This window comes from Bufo bufo, chromosome 1, assembly GCF_905171765.1.
Source record: "Bufo bufo chromosome 1, aBufBuf1.1, whole genome shotgun sequence".
NCBI lineage: Eukaryota > Metazoa > Chordata > Amphibia > Anura > Bufonidae > Bufo > Bufo bufo.
The window spans coordinates 791054835-791079122 of NC_053389.1; the positions used below are offsets into that span (position 1 = coordinate 791054835).

At 45.3% G+C, this 24288-nt stretch overlaps 1 protein-coding gene across 1 annotated transcript in view; it reads right to left on the reverse strand.

Moving 5' to 3' along the window:
* Positions 1-23761, reverse strand: part of FARSA (phenylalanyl-tRNA synthetase subunit alpha) — a 34607-nt gene extending 10846 nt beyond the window's left edge. Inside the window, 10 exon segments of the mRNA XM_040414987.1 lie at positions 2943-3111; positions 3198-3297; positions 3828-3912; positions 4211-4326; positions 4505-4633; positions 4776-4868; positions 7315-7433; positions 15209-15307; positions 17092-17229; positions 23578-23761. Of these exon segments, the coding sequence (XP_040270921.1) occupies positions 2943-3111; positions 3198-3297; positions 3828-3912; positions 4211-4326; positions 4505-4633; positions 4776-4868; positions 7315-7433; positions 15209-15307; positions 17092-17229; positions 23578-23727 (1198 nt within the window). The 5' untranslated portion in view covers positions 23728-23761.
* Between the last annotated feature and the right edge of the window lie 527 nt (positions 23762-24288).

Here is a 24288-nt window from a genome sequence, read left to right on the forward strand (position 1 = left end):
CCCCGCTCCCCACTACTACTATGGCAACCAGGACTTTAATAGCGTCCTGTGTGCCATAGTAACACTGAACCGCATTTGGAAGACGGTTCAGTCTTCAAATGCTTTCAGTACACTTGCGTTTTTCCGGATCCGGAGTGTAATTCCGGCAAGTGGAGTACATGCCGGATCCGGACAACGCAAGTGTGAAAGAGCCCTAAAAGGAGTTTTCCGGGATTCACATATTGGTGACCTATCCTCAGAATAGGTCATCAGTATCTGATCGGTGGGGTTCTTGTACATAGGAAGCAGTATTATAGTAGTTATATTCTTGTACATAGGAGCAGTATTATAGTAGTTATATTCTTGTACATAGGAGGCAGTATTATAGTAGTTATATTCTTGTACATAGGAGGCGGTATTATAGTAGTTATATTCTTGTACATAGGAGCAGTATTATAGTAGTTATATTCATGTACATAGGGGCAGTATTATAGTAGTTATATTCTTGTACATAGGAGCAGTATTATAGTAGTTATATTCTTGTACAGAGGAGGCAGTATTATAGTAGTTATATTCTTGTACATAGGAGCAGTATTATAGTAGTTATATTCTTGTACATAGGAGGCGGTATTATAGTAGTTATATTCTTGTACATAGGAGCAGTATTATAGTAGTTATATTCTTGTACATAGGAGGCAGTATTATAGTAGTTATATTCTTGTACATAGAAGCAGTATTATAGTAGTTATATTCTTGTACATAGGAGCAGTATTATAGTAGTTATATTCTTGTACATAGGAGGCAGTATTATAGTAGTTATATTCTTGTACATAGGAGGGCAGTATTATAGTAGTTATATTCTTGTACATAGGAGCAGTATTATAGTAGTTATATTCTTGTACAGAGGAGGCAGTATTATAGTAGTTATATTCTTGTACATAGGAGCAGTATTATAGTAGTTATATTCTTGTACAGAGGGAGTCAGTAATATAGTATTTATATTCTTGTACATAGGGGGCAGTATTATAGTAGTTATATTCTTGTACATAGGGGGCAGTATTATAGTAGTTATATTCTTGTACATAGGAGCAGTATTAAAGTATTATATTCTTGTACATAGGAGGCAGTATTATAGTAGTTATATTCTTGTACATAGGAGCAGTAATTATAGTAGTTTATATTCTTGTATATGGTAGGCAGTATTATAGTAGTTATATTCTTGTATATTGGTAGGCAGTATTATAGTAGGTTATATATTCTTGTACACAAGAGGCAGTATTAATAAAGTCTTGCAGAAAGGAAGTTATGTAGTAGTCAAAGGGGCTCTCCGGGGCTTTTACTATATTCTAGATTCAGACATCCTTTGATAGTAAGATTGTTTCACCACTACTTACGATAATGGCGCGCCGCCAATTCCACAATCTGGGCTTTGCTCACAGCACTACACATGGCAGGGCAATTATGGCAAACAAAATCTACATTATTTTTACTTTATGGACGACTGATTATAATCTAGATCAGGGGTGCACAACATTTTCTGGTTGGGGGCCACATTGTCAGACTGAAGGAATCCCAAGGTCTGAAAATAAAAGTTAAAAAGGGGTATTACCAACTGATATACTGTATTTATTACATATTGTTCATACAGTATATACTATAAATGTCTGGTTACACCTCCAGGATTCCCATCTAATGGAAGAATACATGAAAAATGCATGTGGGCAGCCACAAGACAGACATACTTTTCCGTTACCAGATGGTTGTGATATCGAGGGCCGCATGTGGCCCCCGGGCCGTAGGTTGTGCACCCCTGATCTAGATTATCTTTTTTCCTGCTATATTAACTAAAAACATGTCCAGGGGGTGTGCAATATATATATATATATATATATATATATATATATATATATATACACACACACACACACAGTACAGACCAAAAGTTTGGACACGCCTTCTTATTCAAAGAGTTTTCTCTTTATTTCATGACTATGAAGGCATCAAAACTATGAATTAACACATGTGGAATTATTATACATAACAAAAGTGTGAAACAACTGAAAATATGTCATATTCTAGGTTCTTCAAAGTAGCCACCTTTTGCTTTGATTACTGCTTTGCACACTCTTGGCATTCTCTTGATGAGCTTCAAGAGGTAGTCCCCTGAAATAGTTTTCCAACCGTCTTGAAGGAGTTCCCACTGATGCTTAGCACTTGTTGGCCCTTTTGCCTTCACGCTGCAGTCCAGCTCACCCCAAACCATCTCGATTGGGTTCAGGTCCGGTGACTGTGAAGGCCAGGTCATCTGGCGCAGCACCCCATCACTCTCCTTCATGGTCAAATAGCCCTTACTTTCAAAGTTTTCCAATTTTTCGGCTGACTGACTGACCTTCATTTCTTTAAAGTAATGATGGCCCACTCGTTTTTCTTTACTTAGCTGCTTTTTTCTTGCCATAATACAAATTCTAACAGTCTATTCAGTAGGACTATCAGCTGTGTATCCACCTGACTTCTCCTCAACGCCACTGATGGTCCCAACCCCATTTATAAGGCAAGAAATCCCACTTATTAAACCTGACAGGGCACACCTGTGAAGTGAAAACCATTTCAGGGGACTACCTCTTGAAGCTCATCAAGAGAATGCCAAGAGTGTGCAAAGCAGTAATCAAAGCAAAAGGTGGCTACTTTGAAGAACCTAGAATATGACATATTTTCAGTTGTTTCACACTTGTTTGTTATGTATATAATTCCACATGTGTTAATTCATAGTTTTGATGCCTTCAGTGTGAATCTACAATTTTCATAGTCATGAAAATAAAGAAAACTCTTTGAATGAGAAGGTGTGTCCAACTATATATATATGTATGTGTGTGTACCACAAGATTTTCATTTCCGTGCCCTCTCTATAATAACCTAAAGCAAACATGCACTATGGTCATTGTGAAATTAAGCCTTGCACCTACCAAGTTTAGTGAAAAATTCCTTCAAAACTCCCATGAGATCTCCTAAGGTGAGTCCATAGTCGGCCACAACGCCCTCTATCTGGTGGAATTCAGCTAGATGGGTGGCGTCCAGCGTCTCATTCCTGAATACTCGGTCAATGGAGAAATATTTCACCGGCGTAAACTCCTTCTACACAACAGAGGGAAAGAGAAAGCAGTCTAGAAGCAGCTTCACTCCAGATCACAAGTCACCAACACTCCAGCACGCGTACTTACCTGCTGAGCAACTTGGTAGAGCATCCGAGCACTGACCGCTGTGGTGTGTGTCCGCAGGAGATTCTTCTTGGCCTCATTTATGCTCCAATCATATTTATACCTGCAAAGGTTAATTAGAAATAAATAGTTAGAGGACATTATACATTCTCCTCCCACCATAGTAAGACAGATGGAGGAGCTGTGTGACATGGAGTCAGCCCCTCCCACCACAGGGTGACACACACAGGAGGAGGAGCTATGTGACATGGAGTCTGCCCCTCCCACCATGGAGTGGCACAGACAGGAGGGAGGAGCTAAGTGACATGGAGTCTGCCCCTCCCACCATGGAGAGGCACAGAGAGGAGGGAGGAGCTATGTGACATGGAGTCTGCCCCTCCCACCACAGGGTGACACACACAGGAGGAGGAGCTATGTGACATGGAGTCTGCCCTCCCACCACAGGGTGATAGACAGATGTGAGGAGCTATGTGACATGGAGTCTGCCCCTCCCACCACAGGGTGACAGAAAGAAGGGAGGAGCTATGTGAGAGTCTGCTCCTCCCACCACAGGGTGGCACACACAGGAGGAGGAGGAGCTATGTTATATGCTCCCCATCACAATGACATAAAAAGCACACCCTAATCTCTCACCCTTGTGATCCATAGCCGCCTTCAGAATGAACTTTTTTCACCCGCTCTAGATAATCCATAGGAAATTCTGATGCCATTGCTGGATCTGAACAAAAATAAAATAAAAAAATTGAGCTCTCATGTTTAACCGCAAAAGTGCAAAGAAAACGACTTTTTCGGTTCCCATAGCAGCAGTTTATTACATTTAGGTATATTTTCTACTCCAGGATTTCGGTGATCTGATAACCTGTCTGATGTAAAGCAGTAAGCAGCAGACCGGGAGGGAGGAGGGGGATGCAGCTGCAAAATCTTCTCCTCTACTTTATGAGAGTGCATGCTGCGCGGCGGCGCTTATTGGTCGCTGTGGTGCGAGGCGCGAACACACACAACACGCCGACACCCACCCTGCAGGAAGAAGGTGTCGTGCTGGTCTCTGGCCGGGTGCTGCTGAGGTTGGAACAGAGCGTCAAAGTTCCAGAAGGAGCTCTCTATGAAGTTATTTGTCGGCATCTCTGTAAATCTGGAAAAAAAAAAAAGACGCTACGGTGAAGTCTCCGGATATACAGGCTACGATGTACGGCAGGGATCGGCAACCTGCGGCACTCCAGCGGGGGTTACAGCATGCTGGGAGTTGTAGTAGCTGTAGTGCTGAAGGTTGTACGATAAGTGATGTAGCGGGCATGGAGGGCTTCACTCACCCCATCTCTAAGAAGATCTGTCTAAACTGTGTGCGGACTTTCATCAGGGGGTGCAGGTGCCCACACTCCGGCATCACTCCCAAGGCGTTGAAATTATAGGCTTTAAACGTCTTGTCTCTCCAAGAACCACTGGAAACGGTAAACCAAGAAATGATGAGAGAAATCTTCTATGACCAGCGGTGGGGCAAGTTCTGCTGGGACACATGGGGGGGGCTACATCATCACCGTCCTGCAACTGATAACAGGGGGCGTGCAATCACGAGCAGAATACCTGGCGATCATTTCGGGGGTCAGGTCCGTCTCCTGCTTTGTAATACTTGTGCTGAAGCCTTTGCCCTTCGTCACCCAGTAGGTTTTAATCGTCCTGAATGCAGATCAGATAAATGAGATACATTATAAACGACATGACAAACTGCAGGGGGCGCTACGCGTGACCTGTTTGGTCGGTTGGTAGCTCTGGCACAGCGGTCTATGATCAGTGACTCCAGTCTGAAACCGTCTGACGTCCACCTCCTGTTCTGTCCCTCCCCCCATGCTTTATGCTGCAGTACTGCTCGTTCAGATCAGCTGCTGTGTTTAAGTATACGTTCGGCCGAAGACATTAGGGGCGATTTTTCAAAGGCTGGAGTGTTAAGCTGGTCTTTGATCGTCCCTGTGCTGCCGGAGGCGTGCCACGCCCTGTACATTAGGCACATCCTCAGGCGGTCTGCGCGCCTAATTTTTAATCTACCCCGGTCCCTGACGAGAGTAGATTTCAGACCTTATTTACGCCCGGAAACAAGAGTAGATGTTAGTGAATAGCCCGTTCCCTGACACTCCCCAAAGGCCAGGATGTTGTAAAAAACACCCAACGGGCGTTTTACATGGGTTTAGCAACTTTTTATTTTTTTAAGCCAAAATCTGGCATAGTGATTTTAATGAATGACCCCCATTATTTCCAGTACAAGGAGGATAGAATGACATCCTTGGCCAGGATTAGAGTTCCCTCCGATCTTGGGCGTTTTAACCCTTAGATCCCGTGTCAATACTAACCCCTGCATCTAAGATCTCAGTCACGCGGCCTCATTAAAATCTGTGATAAAATGGTCAGCGATTCACCCGTGAAGATTTCTGTGATGAATCCATGTTTGGTCTGTGTTCCACGGAAACACTGCACAGCTCGTGTTTTTTGTTTTTTTTTTACAGTCCCATAGACTATAATGGGCGTGACTGATCCGTAACCACACAAAATAGGGCGCGCTGCCGTGGTAAAACCCTGATGTGATGTATGGGTAAGTGTGACCCAAGGCTTTTCACAGGAGGGTGCCAATGAGATTTCATGACAGATTGGGATTGACATAGGCCCCCAGGACTGCTAGAGACATAGCCTAATAGCCTGTGGCCCCTGATCGGCAGAGGTGCTGGGAGTCGGGCCCTCATCCATCCGATACTGAAGGCCTACCCTAAGGCTAACCGCACACATAGAGAGCTGTCCCTACGGAGGGTAAGAGGCCCGCTGCCTCTCCCCAAGAACAGGGAGATGGACTCCAACTGCCCACGGCCCCCGTATTAGATGGTAGGCCAAAACTGGCAGGTTCCAGCGACATTTATCTTTAGGAGAGGCCCATGGGGCTCTGTAGAATCACAATCAGAGGAGACGTACACAGCGGTAAAGCCGCCTGAGATCCCAGATACATCATGTCTGAAGTGGGAAGTAAGTCCGGGGTACACTGATCAAACGCCCTCTGCTGGTAGAACTGAAGGTTACAACACTGCCCCCTGCTGCAGGAACTAGAAATGCAGACATCATACTCACGGACAAGCACACACACCAAGGCTTTTAACTGGGATTAGAAAACATGGCACCACACCTCTCCATAGGAAACGCTTGAATTAATGGGCCGTGCGCCTCCCCCTTAAAGGGTTTCTGTCCCCCAAATTTCGCTATTAAACAGGCTGACATTATAGGATGTGAAAATGTCACCTGAATATTACTCTGCATTTCTTTCATTTAAGTATGACCCTGTTTTCGTGTAATTTTAACTTTTATTATATGCAAATAAGCCTCTAGGAGCAGGGACGGGGGGGGGTTGCACTGCTTCTAGAGGCTCCGTCGCCCACCTCATTTCCACACCCTACTGTCTTGATTGACAGGGCCAGGCCAGCGTTAGTTCTCCTGCTGCCGCACCAGTCTGCCGTGTAAATCTCGCATCTGCACCGCCCCGTTCAGTATTTGGCGCAGTGAGAAAGCTAGCTGACGTTGGTTCTCCTGCTGCCGCACCAGTCTGCCGTGTAAATCTCGCATCTGCGCCGTCCCGTTCAGTGTTTGGCGCAGACGCAGTGAGAAAGCCTGCTTTCTCACTGCGCCGAATACTGAACGGGACAGCGCAAGATTTACACGGCAGATGGGGCCAGCAGGAGAACCAACGTCAGCTAGCTTTCTCACTGCGCCAAATACTGAACGGGGCGGCGCAGATGCGAGATTTACATGGCAGACGGGGCCAGCAGGAGAACCAACGGCAGCCGGCTTTCTGACTTCACCTGCGCCGAATACCATTCACTGACAGATAGCACAAAAAGTAACAGAGGTTCAGAAAACGTGCACATGTTTATTAAGGAGCTTATCCCTCAATAATCAGCTCTCTGTGCACCAACTGCTTGGTGAGCAAGTTTTTATTTCTCTGGAGCCAATCAGACCAAGCAGAGCTGCAGTGTAAAGCAAGGGGAACAGAACAAGCACAAGCTGGAGTCGCTGTGATGTAAGGAAGCAGCACTGTCGCCCATAGGTGGCGATGTCATGCTATCCAGAGAGACAATCCTTTGGTACTTACACCTCATTAAGAAGTTTCCTTTTCTTCAGCTCGCTCTTGTCCTTCTCGTTCACGTGGTCCGACCTTCCTTGCAGAACGAGCTGAAGCTTCTCCTTCACTGTGTCCTCCACTGCGTCTACCTGAGAAGGAGGAGCATTAACTGGTTAAGTGTGGTGCCCGCATCTTGGGATCAAATCTCACCAGGGTACGGTTCACAGAAGTTTCCTCTAACTCTCCAGATATAGCAGCTTATCCAACCAAACGTATCTCCTGATGGAATCAGAGACCCCCGGGGTGTCACATTTACCCCACTAGTCTGTGGCAAACCCAGCCGGGCTAGAAAATGGTGGACCAGCTCTTCCTTCCAAGCTCTCTCTGCCCTTGCCAGCCTTCTGCACAGAGCCGGGCGGTAACTGACAACACACCGTGCCATCTACCCAGGACAGGTGGTTACAGAGAGCGGTCCTTTACTTGGACCTTCTTTAAGACATTGGGCAATACTCTTACACTCACAAGCCCACACTCGGTTTGCAGATACCAGCTGAAAGCCTGCCAGTCGTTTTTGTTTTTATCTCCTGTAGAAATGTCCTACCCTTTTCCACAAAACGGACAAGAATAGGACATGTTCTCTCTTTTTTTTATGCGGCTGCAGAACGGACATACGAATGCAGACATCAGTCTTTACTGTGCAGTATACATAAGAATGGGCGAGCTTTATTTTTGGGGGCTGCAGGATTACGAAGATAACTAATTTAGGGCTATTTTTTTGTCTGCATACGATCCGCATTTTTTTGGCGGGTCAGATCTGGACCGATTCACTTCAACGGGGCCACAAAAAGATGCAGACAGCACACAGTGTGTTTTCCGCATCTGTACGTATGTTCCATGGTATCCGCAAAAATATAGCACATGTCCTATTCTTGTCCGCATTGTATTAAAAAAATTAAAATATTACATTTTACCGGTAATTCTATTTCCATGAATTCACCATGACGGCACACACAAGGAGATTGCCCCCTGACCTCTGTAGGGGCAGGAACTGAGAAGAGATTAAATTGCCCCCTCCCACCACCATTCTCCAGTGTTTAAAAAATGACTAACAGTCCAATATACTATATATACCACCGGTATTACTTCATACCAGAAAAATACTAATTAAATTAGAAGAGGGGAGCGATTATTGTGCAGTCGCGGTGGAATTCATGGAAACAGAATTACTGGCAAGACTAATTCCGATTTTCCATATCATCACCATGACGGCACACACAAGGAGAACTAAAAATTTACTATGTTTAAGAGGCGGGGGGGGGGAAGGGGGGAGCTACCGCCTGGAGGACCTTACGTCCATATTACAGGTGCGCGGATCTAGACAAGTCTAGTCTATAATGTTTTATAAAGGTATGCACATTGGTCCAGGTTGCAGCTTTGCATATCTTGTCCAATGAAGCACCAGCTTTCTCTGCGTAAGAAGACACTGCTCTAGTGCTCTGATGTTCTCTGGACAAACTAGGCCTGGAATTTAATAACAAAGAGATAGTATCTTTGATCCATCTTGCAGTGGAAGACCTGGAAACCCTCCTGCCTTATTCCTTCCTGCAAATTAGATAAGTAGGTTGTCTAACTTCCTGAAGTCTTTAGTAACTTCCAAATACCTCAACACCGTGGGTCTAACATCTAAAGTATGAAACGTAAGCTCCTTTTCATTTTTAAGATTGATTACAAAAAGGAAGGTAAAATAATTTCCTGATTTCTGTGAAGTAGGACACAATTTTGGGGAGAAAACCCGGGTCTACAGGGAGTGCAGAATTATTAGGCAAGTTGTATTTTTGAGGATTAATTTTATTATTGAACAACAACCATGTTCTCAATGAACCCAAAAAACTCATTAATATCAAAGCTGAATATTTTTGGAAGTAGTTTTTAGTTTGTTTTTAGTTTTAGCTATTTTAGGGGGATATCTGTGTGTGCAGGTGACTATTACTGTGCATAATTATTAGGCAACTTAACAAAAAAACAAATATATACCCATTTCAATTATTTATTTTTACCAGTGAAACCAATATAACATCTCAACATTCACAAATATACATTTCTGACATTCAAAAACAAAACAAAAACAAATCAGTGACCAATATAGCCACCTTTCTTTGCAAAGACGCTCAAAAGCCTGCCATCCATGGATTCTGTCAGTGTTTTGATCTGTTCACCATCAACATTGCGTGCAGCAGCAACCACAGCCTCCCAGACACTGTTCAGAGAGGTGTACTGTTTTCCCTCCTTGTAAATCTCACATTTGATGATGGACCACAGGTTCTCAATGGGGTTCAGATCAGGTGAACAAGGAGGCCATGTCATTAGATTTTCTTCTTTTATACCCTTTCTTGCCAGCCACGCTGTGGAGTACTTGGACGCGTGTGATGGAGCATTGTCCTGCATGAAAATCATGTTTTTCTTGAAGGATGCAGACTTCTTCCTGTACCACTGCTTGAAGAAGGTGTCTTCCAGAAACTGGCAGTAGGACTGGGAGTTGAGCTTGACTCCATCCTCAACCGAAAAGGCCCCACAAGCTCATCTTTGATGATACCAGCCCAAACCAGTACTCCACCTCCACCTTGCTGGCGTCTGAGTCGGACTGGAGCTCTCTGCCCTTTACCAATCCAGCCACGGGCCCATCCATCTGGCCCATCAAGACTCACTCTCATTTCATCAGTCCATAAAACCTTAGAAAAATCAGTCTTGAGATATTTCTTGGCCCAGTCTTGACGTTTCAGCTTGTGTGTCTTGTTCAGTGGTGGTCGTCTTTCAGCCTTTCTTACCTTGGCCATGTCTCTGAGTATTGCACACCTTGTGCTTTTGGGCACTCCAGTGATGTTGCAGCTCTGAAATATGGCCAAACTGGTGGCAAGTGGCATCTTGGCAGCTGCACGCTTGACTTTTCTCAGTTCATGGGCAGTTATTTTGCGCCTTGGTTTTTCCACACGCTTCTTGCGACCCTGTTGACTATTTTGAATGAAACGCTTGATTGTTCGATGATCACGCTTCAGAAGCTTTGCAATTTAAGAGTGCTGCATCCCTCTGCAAGATATCTCACTATTTTTGACTTTTCTGAGCCTGTCAAGTCCTTCTTTTGACCCATTTTGCCAAAGGAAAGGAAGTTGCCTAATAATTATGCACACCTGATATAGGGTGTTGATGTCATTAGACCACACCCCTTCTCATTACAGAGATGCACATCACCTAATATGCTTAATTGGTAGTAGGCTTTCGAGCCTATACAGCTTGGAGTAAGACAACATGCATAAAGAGGATGATGTGGTCAAAATACTCATTTGCCTAATAATTCTGCACTCCCTGTAGTCTTAGTATGACTATCATCAGAAATCCTAAGGTAAGGTTCTCTAATCGCCCCTAACCTTCTAGCTGAGGGGAAGCTATTAAAAAGACTGTCTTAAAAGGACAGGAGTTTAATAGAACAGTCTTCTAAAGGTTCGAAGGGGCTTAACATTAAACCATTAAGTACTACGTGTCTTCAGAGAAGGTCTCAGTCTAGAAGATGCTCTAATGAAACGTCTGATCCACCTATGATTAGCCAGATCAGTGTCAAAGAAAGCACTAAGTGCCGAGACCTGGACCTTTAGAGTGGACCCATTTTCAAACCTCGTTGTAAGAAGTCTAAAATTTTTGGGATCTTGGGTTTTTCGAAATTGGGGTTGTTCTCTCTCGTCCAGGAACAAAACTTCTTCCAGATTTTTAAATATATAGCAGAAATCACTTTTTTCATACAACATCTTAGGTTAGAGATCACGCTGTCCGAGAGTCCCTGTCATTTCAGCACTACAATCTTAGGATCCAGGCCGCGAGTTTGAAAATTCCCGGATGTGGATGTAGTATTGGACAGTGGTGTAGAATATCGTTCCTGAGGGGGAGTATCCAAGGTTCCGCAATAGAGAGTTTCTTGAGAATGGGAAACCAACTTCTCTTTGGCCAGTAAGGATGATTGTTAACGTTCCCTGAAGAATTTTCTGGAGCACTTTTGGGATTAGAGGAAGAGGAGGGAATGCATAAGCTAGACCCCATTCCCATCAGAGAGAGAGAGCATCTATCTTCCAAGGTTGGTCTCCTGGATCCAGGGAGCAAAACCTTTTTACATTTGCATCTTTTCTTGAGGCAAATAGGTCTATTTCTGGATATCCCCATTTGCCCCAGCCCCTCCCCTCCTCCTCCCGTCTCTCTTCTTATTGGCGGCGGCGGCAGCACAGGGGGGAGGGAGAGACTCCTCCACTGCGCTGAGAAGAACATCGACGGCGGGGCAGAGAACTATCAGTCTTGTCACCATTTGTAAATTCTAAGTCGCATTGGCGACCATTTTGGTCGCCATCTGGAGCCCTGAGTACCCTGGTAAGAAATTTCCCTTATTTTTGCTCCTCAGCCCGTTTTGCTTGCATCTGTCTGAATCAGAATAGATGGAGATCTGCTCCAGACTACCCCTTTGTGGAGATTTTTTGGAATTGTCCACCAGGAAAGGGATGATTTTACAAACCCCGGGATCCATACTTTCCGTTCTATGGAATTTTGTTGCCTGTCGCATTCTTTTAGGATCCAGGACTGGATGGTGCGAAAGTGGGATTGACACCAGGCTACTGAGGGGATGCACAAAGTCAACAGGCCTAGTGTGCTCATTGCCTCTCTTATAGAGCAATTTCTCCTTTTCTGAAATGCTTTGATTTTATCCCTGAGGGAATAACTTTTGTCCTGAGGAAGAAACGTAGCCTGTCTCTGAGAGTCTAGAATAACTCCCAGAAATCTTGTTTTTTGTTGTTGATAGGTGGAGACAGGACTTGCCCAATATAGACAAACGGGTTAAGAATATGTTTAAATCTGCAGTTAAGTGGTCTACGGAGTTGCCAATGATTAGAAAGTCGTCTAGATAAGGTACTAAAACTAGACCTTCCTGTCTTAGATGTGCTACCATTAGTTTGGTGAATACCCTGGGAGCAGAGGAAATCCCGGACGGGAGGGCTGTAAATAGAAAATGGAGAACGTGACCTTTATCCTTGATCGCAAATCTCAAGAATTTTTGGGAATTCGGATGGATCGTACCCTGATAATAGGCGTCCTTTAGGTCCACATGACTGCACTCTCTTATCAGTGGGATGATAGATTTCATACTCTCCATCCTGAACTTCCTGTAGGTAATATATCTGTTCAGGCTTTTTAGGTTTATTATCGTTCGAAAAGCTCCCTCTTTTTTTCCTTACTAAAAATAAGGTCGAATAGAAACCTTGTTCCTGCCGAGTTGGAAGGACAGGGACCACCACACCTAGATCTAAAAGATCCCGAACTCCTTGCCAAATATTTTCTTGTGATTTTTTTTTAATCTGGACATGTTAAAAATCTTTTTGGAGGGACTGAAGAAAATTCTATTATTATTTCTAGGGCCCAAGGATTGGATGTTATCTTTTCCCAGGGACAGAGAAATTTCTGCAGTCTTCCCCCTATTCTGGCGTCATTGTTTGTCACCAGATTTATTTTGGGGGTTTAAGAAGGAACCCCCTTCCTTTTGGATCTCAAGTGATTTTCTAATTCATTTAACCACAGGTACATGGATTTGGCTACGGAGGTCGCAGCAATGTTAGCCTTCAGGCCGAACATAGACGCTTCCCGTGATTTCCGTAGAAGACTGTCGGATTCTCTCTCCATTGGGTTCAGATGCGTCCTCAAAAGGCAGGGAGGTCTTCTTATTCACCTTTGCCACTTAGATGTCAAATTTTGGGAATTTCATCGAACTCCCAGACTGTTTTTAAACTCCCTAGAAATGCCCAGTTTCTTTTCTGGGTCTGACCATTCTTCCAGGATAATTTCCCTAATATTCTCATTAATTTGGAAAACTCTGGCACGTTTCACTCTAAGACCCCCAAACATTTCTGCCTGAATAGAAGGAGGTTTTTGGTCTTCTTCCACCCCCATAGTAGCACAAACCGCTTTTAAAAAGGTCATTCATTTCATCAGAGGAAAAGTAGATTTTTTTTAATTTCCTTCAGACAGCTCGACCTCTGATAAGAGCTCTTCTTCTCCCCACCGCTTAGAGGAAGGCGCGTCTTCACCCAAACATTCAGAATCCGAGGAAGAAGCTATTATTAACTTGGAACGTTTAGGGGGAGGGTGTCCCTGGGTCACATCCGACATTACTGATAAAGAGGACCTTGTTTCCTCCTGAATCATGGACCTAAATTCATCCATAAGTGATGGTTGTTCCTCACGTACAATGTTTGATAGGCAGTCCTTGTAAAGTTTCTTGACATATGCATCAGGCAATTTTTTAAAACAAAAAATTCATTTCAGAGGCTTTTTGTTTTTTTCTGAGCCTCTTTAGATGCCTAGGAAATGTGAGAAACAACCACCAGGAGGAAACCCGCACTCAAACCATGGTGGCAACACCCGTGCAGCACACCAAATAAAATATATATAGGTGGTGCTTCCCTTCACATTGCACAAATGGATGATACATGTATAACCATTAAGGCGAAAGAGCCATATCAGAGATTAAAATGTCTATAGACTGGACAACTCACAGGAGGTAGCGCAGGGGCATCAAGCTCCCTTGGTGTTCGCAGCTCAGGTCCCGACATCATACTCACTCAGACCAGTATGTCCGTGGCTCCACCGCTTCATAAAACCAGGCGAGCCAGACGCTGCCCGCCCCCTCCTGTTCCGAACTTCCGGGTTGTGTCATGTGACCTGTCAGCGTAATTCAACGCCGGCTGCACGTGCCTGCTTAACCCACCAGGGGTAAGGGAGAGTTTGCCGCCTGGGAGCAGGCTCCGGATCAACCAAAGCGAGCCCTCCCGTTCACCCACAGCCCAGACTTAGCACCAGGCCGCAGGTGGGCAGGGGGACTCGCCGATGAGAGTAAGCAGGTACCAATGACCTCTAATAATCCAAAAATGGTGTATAAAAATAAAAAAGTTAAAATTAAATATCCTGCATCTATCTCCCTGACCCGCAGGGAGACTCTTCTCTGCCCTGGCCTCTGTAGGGACAGAAAACACTGGGGAATGGTGGTGGGAGGGGGCAATTTAATCTCTTCTCTGTTCCCGCCCCTACAGAGGTCAGGGGGCAATCTCCTTGTGTGTGCCGACATGGTGATGATATGGAAAAAAAAAATATGTATCTGTTAGCAAACACAAATTATTTTTTCTTTTTTGCTGGATTCTGCAAGGAGGAAAAGATTTTTCCCTATTTTTTTGACCTGACTTATACCGATATTTTAAACGTGGGGCAAAAACGTCATGTGAAAGGCTTCTAACAAAAAATTAAATAAAAATGAAATTAATTTGCTACTGTGTCGTCATTCTGGGAGCGATCACTTTTAGGGCTTGTTTGTGGGTGGCGAGCTGTGGTTTTTATTGGTACAATTTTGGAGTAAATACAACTTTTTGATAGATTTTAATTCATTCATTTTTGGGTGGGATTGATGAATAGAAAAAACAGCAATTCTGTCTCTTTCTCTATATAAAATAAATATATATATATATATATATAAATAAAATATAGTGAATATAGTGTTATTAATGACTCCGTTTTATAGTTCGGGTCATTATAGCTGCAGGGATAGCAGTGAGGAGTATATATTTTTTTTATGCCTTTTGCTATGGGAAAAATATTTCCATTTTATACACTTTAAACTTTTTACTTGGGACTTAACCGTGTGATCACTTGACTGCTGCTATAATACAATGTAATACTTCCGATGTTCTGCATTATGCCTTTAACAGGACCCGAGGAGGAGAATCGCTGCGCCATGCTCTGCCCCCTCAGTACCAGTTTGTCCAGAGGGTTCCTTTAACAATTACATAAACCTCTATTAGGTCACTCATTAACATACATAGACAAAAGGTTAAGGAGACCGGCTCACCGTTCTGTATACACGGGGTCCTCCCTCAGCCGCTTTATCCAGCCGGATCCAGCGATTGGACATGGCTTTACTGAAGCCCACCTTCGCTATGGGGAGTTTCTGTTGGGAATAAACGACACAGTGAATGGAGGAGCTCCTGTAATAATCAAAGTGCCTTCCTCAATAAAACAACTTAAAGGGTAACTGCACTTATAATAGACTCCTGAATGGATGGAAGCAACATCTACATTCAAAGAATATGTATACAGACACACATCTTAATCATTGAATTCAGGGGTCTCGTTCATCCCCATCGCCACAGGTGTATAAAATCCAGCCCCTAGCCATGCAGTTGCCTTTTACAGACGTGTAGAAGAATGGCTCGTTCTGTAGAGCTCACTGAACTCCAGCGTGGTTCTGTAACAGGACATCTCCACTGCCACGGGTCACTTCCTGACATTTCTTCCACCATCATTACCTACCTCACCGCATTACCTACCTCACCGCATTACGCCAGCTCTACAGATGGCGGAGGAGGATAATGCTATGGGGGTGTTCTTCAGGGGTCGGCTCCTTCGTTCCAGTGAAGGGAAATCTTAATTCTTCAGGAGACCAAGACATTGTGGACAATTGTATGCTTCTGACTTTGTGGGAACAGTTTGGGGAAGGCCCTTTCCTGTTCCAGCAGGACTGTCCCCAGTGCACAGAGACACCCCCATTCTTGCACGACCTCTCGTGTCGTGTCACGCAGACACTAGTCGGGATTATAAGATGGGCTGATCACCAATAGCTAGAAGGGGCTGTCAAGAATTTATATTGTCTGGTGCTTTCCTTAGGCAATAGATTACTGACAAAAACACAGAAATATAGTGGCAATACTGGAGGAGCTGCTCAGCCCCTAACACTGTAGCGTGTTTTTCATTGGGGGAGCAGCCCCACCGCATGTGGACCGCAGCAAACGACCATCCCCAGCAAAAAATGCATACGGTGGAGGATGTTGGCGTGGTCCACATGCACCACAAGGACATCCTACACAAAACAGAGCATTGTGCGGATGTAAATACAATCATATAGCAAAAAAATGCACCGCAAGGATATGCCACTGACCATACTGGCTAGTCATAAATGCAGATATTAAAAGCTGAGACTTTCGCCAATATATTTTCTTGTCAGGAAAATATCGGAGCCCTTCATGCACCACGTCACGGTCACTCAGCATGGCAAAGGGTCCTACCACTACGCTAACTATGGTGTATGTGGTGCATGTGGACCGCGCCGACATCCTCCACCGTATGCATTTTTTGCTGGGGATAGTCGTTTGCTGCGGTCCACATGCGGTGGGGCTGCTCCCCCAATGAAAAACACGCTACAGTGTTAGGGGTTGAGCAGCTCCCCCAGAATTGCCACTATATTTCAGTGTTTTTGTCTTGTTTTATATGTAGTGTATGTGCCGTTACCTGGCACTCAAACACTCTTTTGCACCTGGTGACCTCCTTAACAGGGTCTGATATGGGTGTGGCTTGCAGTCTGGCTTTGTTCACATTGCACTAGTTGTCCTGCTAGGCGTTTGTGTGGGAGCTTGGCTGTGAGCTGGATTACATCACCTCAGGACCTTGTTCACACCATAGGTAGCGTAGTGGTAGGACCCTTTGCCATGCTGAGTGACCGTGACGTGGTGCATGAAGGGCTCCGATATTTTCCTGACAGGAACATATTGGCGAAAGTCTCAGCTTTTAATATCTGCATTTATGACTAGCCAGTATAGTCAGTGGAATAGATTACTGACCCCCAATAGTGGCCCACTGACAGGTCAAAGGACACCTAAAGGTGTACACACCCTATAAATATGGCAGTGTCTGAATGCAGTAGCTGGTCCTGTGTTTGCAGCGGGTTACCCTACTCACCATCAGCTCGCTCTGCAGAAGGCCCTCCTTGGGCAGGCTCTGGAGCAGCCTGACCTCGTGGCTGCCGCTCTCTGCGATCTCCTGCCCCTCTGCGCTCAGCTCCCATTTCTTGCTGGTTCTCTGCTCTGCCTCAATTATCTGGAGGGAAAAAGATGGCATCAGACGACCACATGGAATATAGATTCATCCCCACTGTCCAAGTAGAACCAAAGTGAATGGGGAGGCACTGCTAATGTTCGTACCGAGATTAGTGGATTCTCACGTATCCCCGTCCTCCCGCAGAACACGTGGTGCACAGCCCAATATTAAAGATGCATATAATCTTTAAAGAGGAGTAAAGATAAGATGGCGGCACTCACCACTTCTGTATCAGACTTCTTTTATCCTTACAAAAGTCCTCATTAAAACAGGGATGGGGTGGATTCCACCTTTACAAAGGCCGCTGAGTGGCGACAGCCGTTTCACGCTTGCACGCTTCCTCATTGCGCCGACTTGCGCTCACTTTTAGCATCACTATCCCTGGTCGTCCGGGCAACCTAAGACGCTTAATTCGCTAAAACCAACACTGCAATACACATTGGATACATGGAAACCATTTGGTTACACAGATACACATGGCGGCTGCACGGATGATCCATCTCGCCTCTCTTTGTAATAGGCGCTGCTTATCACCTCCCTGCGGCATGTTTAAAGGGAACCTGTCATCCACCTTATGGTGACCTCACTGAGAGCAGCATAAAATAGTGACAGAAATGCTGATGTCAGCGCTGTGTCACTCAGGAGCTAAAGGTAAGTGGTCGCTGAGAACCAGCATCATAACCATTGCAGCCCAGGCCTGGAGAAGAGTCACATCTACCTGAGAAGAGTCCTGGTTATTATAATCTCCTGCTCTCCCCCATCTGCTGATGATTGGCAGTTCTCTCCTAGAGAGAAAGGGAGAAAACTCGGTAGAAGACGGTCATCAGCAGGAGAGCAGGACTTCATGGATAACCAGGACTCTTCTCAGGAGGCCGGGACTCTTTTCCAGGCCTTGGGCTGTAATTATTATGATGCTGGTTATCGGCGACCACTTACTTTTAGCTCCTGAATGACACACCGCTGACATCAGCATTTCTGTCACTACTTTATACTGCCCTCAGTGAGGTCACCATAAGGTGGATGGCAGGTTCCCTTTAAGATCAATTCAATGGCGGCAAAGCTGAGGCAACCTGGATCACCTTCATGCCTATCCCACACATGGTTAATGAGCCGGGGGCACCCTTTTCCTGTTCTTATGGAGTTAACGTGTTCCCTAAATCTTTCGAATAGCGGTCTAATGGTCTTCCCTGTATAGAAAGCGCCGCACTTGCACAGGGTCACATATACTACAGAACTACTTCTGCGCGCAATGAACGGAGGCACTTTGTGTTGTAAACCTCCAAATGGCAGGAACCTTTTTTTTTTGTGTTATATTTGCAAAATGAACAATTCCCACGCTTGTCGTTACCTAGGGGTTTGCCATGTTAGCCAGTTACTAGCCCTTCTCTCCGTAACGGCTCCGGACCCCGTTATCTTTCAGTGTGCGACACCTTTTAAACACTACTAGCGGCCTATTCTCTACATCCGGCACGGCCAACCTGCGGCCGTCCAGCTGTTGTAAAACTACAACTCCCACCATGCCCTGCTGTAGGCTGCTAGCTATAGGCAGTCTGGGCATGCTGGGAGTTGTAGTTTTGCAACAGCTGGAGAGCCGCAGGTTGGCCATCCCTGCTCTACGTATTCTTTCAGACCTTCCTCATGATATCCCAATGGCTGTGAATGACCTGTGTGATTGTTATCTAAAGGAAAACGCAATCCTTCCTTTATTTCTTTCTCTTCGTTTCCTCGCTTTATCACCTTTTTGAGCAGTTTTTCCTGTGTAAATGACTTTACTTTGTCCATAGCCGTCTTTAACAAGTCTTCCGAAGACCCTCACTTCAACAATCTGCCCTTTAAATCCAAGGCTTGTTCTTCGTATCCCTCCTCTGTATTATGTATTCTTTTCAGTCTAATGAACGGACCATAGGGCAGAGAACTTTTCACGCTAGGTGGATGAAAGCTCTCCTGGTGGAGTAAAGAGTTGGTGGCAGTAGGTTTGCGATGACCCTTAGGCCCCTTTCACACGGGCGAGATTTCCGCGCGGATGCGATGCGCGAGTTGAACGCATTGCACCGAACTGAATCCTGACCCATTCATTTCTATGGGGCTGTGCACACGAGCGGTGATTTTCACGCATCACTTGTGCGTTGCGTGAAGATCGCAGCATGCTCCTCTTCGTGCGTTTTTCACGTAACGCAGGCCCCATAGAAATGAATGGGGTTGCATGAAAATCGCAAGCATCCGCAAGCAAGTGCGGATGCGGTGCGATTTTCACGCACGGTTGCTAGGAGACGATCGGGATGGGGACCCGATCATTATTATTTTCCCTTATGTTTGGTACCCAAACCCGAACTTCTTCACAGGTGTTCTGTAGATTGTATTATTTTCCCTTATAACATAGTTATAAGGGAAAATAATAGCATTCTGAATACAGACTGCATAGTAAAACAGCGCTGGAGGGGTTAATTTTTTTTTTTTAATTATTGAACTCGCCTTAATCCACTTGTTCGCGCAGCCGGCATCTCTTCTGTCTTCTTCTTAGCTGTGTGCAGGAACAGGACCTGTGGTGACGTCACTCCGGTCATCACATGACACCATGGTAAAAGATCATGTGATGGACCATGTGATGACCGGAGTGACGTCACCACAGGTCCTTTTCCTGCACACAGCTAAGAAGAAGACAGAAGAGATGCCGGCTGCGCGAGCAAGTGGATAAAGGCTAGTTCAATAATTAAAAAATAATAATAATTAACCCCTCCAGCGCTGTTTTACTATTCATTCTGTATTCAGAATGCTATTATTTTCCCTTATAACCATGTTATAAGGGAAAATAATACAATCTACAGAACACCTGTGAAGAAGTTCGGGTACCAAACATGCGCGATTTTTCTCACGCGAGTGCAAAACGCATTACAATGTTTTGCACTTGCGCGGAAAAATCGCGCATGTTCCCGCAACGCACCCGCACCTTTTCCCGCAACGCCCGTGTGAAAGAGGCCTTAGTGATTAAGTCACCCTCTCTCTCAGTGACCAACTCCAATTCCGTTCCACCATAATTTAAAGTAAATTTCATATTCATGTCATTGGTTTCATTATGGGAGGCGACAAATTTGCCGCACTGAAATTCAGTGCCCGACCTTCACCGAGAAAACATCGTCCACATAGGTAGGGATTTTATTGTAGAAAAAAAGAAGACATATTTATCTTCAAACAGGAACACTTGCCTAAATGACGGATCCATCCTTCCGGTCTGTGCAAAAATAATGTGAAAAAAATAAATGCTGGATCCGTTTTTCCGGACGACACCAGGAAGACGGATCCGGCATTTCAATACATTTGTAAGACGGATCAGCATCCTGATCAGTCTTACAAATGCCATCAGTTGGCGTTACGTTTTGACGGATCCGGCAGGCAGTTCCGGTGACGGAATCCTCTGCCGCAAGTGTGAAAGTACCACGATGGTTTACCAGGGAACAATGGCGCAAGTTTATCAACCGTGTTACTAGCGAGGAAGTCCAAGGCCGCGTCATCTCTAACAGCCGTGATTGTATGGCTGTGATGGGATCCCCTATGGTCCGTTCATTAGACTGAAAAGAATACATAATACAGAGGAGGGATACGAAGAACAAGCCTTGGATTTAAAGGGCAGATTGTTGAAGTGAGGGTCTTCGGAAGACTTGTTAAAGACGGCTATGGACAAAGTGAAGTCATTTACACAGGAAAAACTGCTCAAAAAGGTGATAAAGCGAGGGAACGAAGAGAAAGAAATAAAGGAAGGATTGCGTTTTCCTTTAGATAACAATCACACAGGTCATTCACAGCCATTGGGATATCATGAGGAAGGTCTGAAAGAATACGTAGAGCAGGGATGGCCAACCTGCGGCTCTCCAGCTGTTGCAAAACTACAACTCCCAGCATGCCCAGGGAGGTGATAAGCAGCGCCTATTACAAAGAGAGGCGAGATGGATCATCCGTGCAGCCGCCATGTGTATCTGTGTAACCAAATGGTTTCCATGTATCCAATGTGTAATGCAGTGTTGGTTTTAGCGAATTAAGCGTCTTAGGTCGCCCGGACGACCAGGGATCGTGACGCTTAAAAGGGAGCGCAAGTCGGCGCAATGATGTCAGTGGCTCGAAGCAGCTCGCAAGAGCGAAACGGCCGTCGCCGCTCAGCGGTCTTTGTAAAGGTGGAATCCGCCCTGTTTTAATGAGGACTTTTGTAAGGATAAAAGAAGAAGTCTGATACAGAAGTGGCGAGCGCCGCCATCTTATCTTTACTCCTCTTTGAACATTATAGATTCAACCCCATCCCACTACCTTCTATCAGCTCCTGGGAAAGCTAGGTGTCAACCAATATGACCCGTCCTTCCTGCCTGGGAAAGCTGGGTGACAACCTCATCAGGGTTAGAATGGTTGTATGTAATGGTTAGAATGGATGATATTGCCCAAAATTTAAATCTCAATAATTTTTCCAACTTAGAGGCTATGTACGCCTTTGGCGCCATTTTTTTTATGATTGCATTTGACTCATTTTGGGATTTAAAAAAAAAATAATAATCCTTTTTTTCAATTGGTTTAAACATTTTCAGCTGTTTTTGAGATACAAGGGTTAGAAATCAGTTTGTTTGCAGAGTATCACTTCTCAGTCCCGTCAGCTGACAGCTCATGCGACACCTCATCTCTGGTCTCCTGACTAGTGTTGAGCGAACTTGTGTTTAAAGTTCGGCGTCTAAAGTTCGGGTTATCGAAGAATCGCGTTATGGATTCTAAATTCCGTTATGGTCCGTGGTAGCGGAATCCGTAACGCGATTATTCGATAACCTGAACTTTAGACGCCGAACTTAAAAACACAAGTTCGCTCAACACTACTCCTGACCTCGTAAATGCTCATTATAGCTAAACTCTTGCCAAACTGATAAGAATATGGCCTAAGTAAGTGTCTATGAGGTCAGGAAAAAAGGCGTCACAAGAGCCGTCAACTGATGGAACTCAGGAGAGACAGTCTGCAAACAGACTGATTTTTAACCACATGCATCACAAAAACTGCTGAATTCTTTTTTAAATGAAGACCAATAAAAAAAATATATAGATTTTTAGCCCAAAATGAGTAAAATGCTATCATTAAAAAATGCCCAAAAAAGTACATTTACAATTTTTTTTGTTTTTTCTGCTCTCTGCTAGACCCATGGAGAATGAATGGAGCAGCTTTGCGCGTGCTCATCCCAAATCTGGTGGAGATCCCAGTGGACAGACCCCCTCCTCCAGACTAACCAGTTACCCCCCATCTTGAGGACAAGTCTCACTTTAACCCCTAAAGTACTTTGACATAACTTTTCATTTTGAGGGCTTGTTGTCTGTGAGGCGAACTGTATTATTTAGTGACACCATTCTGGGGTGCAAAGAACTTATTATATTTAACGGAAAAAAGCAGTTCTGCCATTGTTTTTTGCAATCTAAACTTGCGACGTTGACCTTCGGGCAGCGTTCCTCAGGTTCCATTTCCTCTGTGGGTCAGTAGGATTACGGTATGTGTAGTTTTATGTGCTTTTTACTACTTTCACACAGTAATATCAAGTCTCATGCAAGAAAAGGGTTAAGGCCTGGTCTCTGTTAGGCCCCCAGCTGTCACAGCAATGCATCAGGACCCTGCGGTTACATTCACAGGGAGCCCAGTCCCCTGCTTCTAAGGCTTTACTGGATCCGGTAGGGTTTTGCAAAAACGCTTCCGTTACTGATTATGAACGGATCCGGTTGTATTATCTGTAACATGGCCAAGACGGATCCGTCATGATTAGTGTTGAGCGAACTTTAGACGCCGAACTTAAAACAGAAGTTCGCACAATATTAGTCATGAACTCCATTGACAGTCAATGGGGGACGGATCCGTTTTCTATTGTGACAGATTGTGTCAGAGAAACGGATCTGTTCCCATTGACTTGCATTCTGGCTCAGGACGGATCTGTCTTGCTCCGCATCCCAGGACGGAAAGCAAACCGCAGCATGCAGTATGAGAACGGAACGCATTTTGGAGCGCTCCGTTCTGTTCATTTACATTGACAATAAATGGGGACAAAACAGAAGCGGTTTTTTTTTCCGGTATTGAGACCCTATGACGGATCTCAATACCGGAAAATAGAAACGCTAGTGTGAAAGTACCCTAAAGGCTGGGATCGGAGTTCTCTCTGATCCCGGCCATTAAAGCGGTCGTCCAGCTGTCAGTCAGCGCCACGTTCCCAATTTCCTGATTCTGATCAGAGTCCATAGTCACTGAAATGAATGACCATGCACACTGGGACTTGTAGTCCCCCCCACAGCTGCCATATGTGTCCCACACCCTCCAGTCTGATTGCATCATCCGGATCTGCTCACCTCTCCCAGGGACTGCAGACTCTTCACTGCCCCCACCACCTGCTGGTGATCCACCCCCAGGACCCCCGCCAGCTCCAGGCTGTCCAGACCCCCGCACTCTCCATCCCGCAGCTTCTGAAGAAGCAACTCCGCTGCTGAGTTATCTGCCATGCCGGTAGATGCTAGAATGGAGTTGTTAGAAGGAGGTCTGTGACGTCACTGGTCACATGCTCCTTCATGGTCACATGACAATCCCTGACTGCAGCTGCTTGTGGAAGGAGAAGGGGCTGTGTGTGTGCCTGCAAGCAGCCCGGTGAGGGGGGATGTGCTGGGGCACACAGAGCTTCAGGGGGGCAGGTGAAGGGCAGCATCTGGAGCTCATATATGAGGGGGCAGGTGAAGTGGAATCTGGTGCAATTACGGGGGTTTATAATACAGGTCCGGGTGTATTCTGGGGCCATGAGGGTGCAGATCTGAGGGAGGGGGGATTTATGGGGTGTAAATCTGTGAGGAGGGGGCCATGAGGGTGCAGATCTGGGGGAGGGGGGCTTTATGGGGTGTAAATCTGTGAGGAGGGGGCCATGAGGGTGCAGATCTGGGGAGGGGGCTTTATGGGGTGTAGATCTGTGAGGAGGGGGCCATGAGGGTGCAGATCTGTGGGAGGGGGGCTTTATGGGGTGTAAATCTGTGAGGAGGGGGCCATGAGGGTGCAGATCTGTGGGAGGGGGGCTT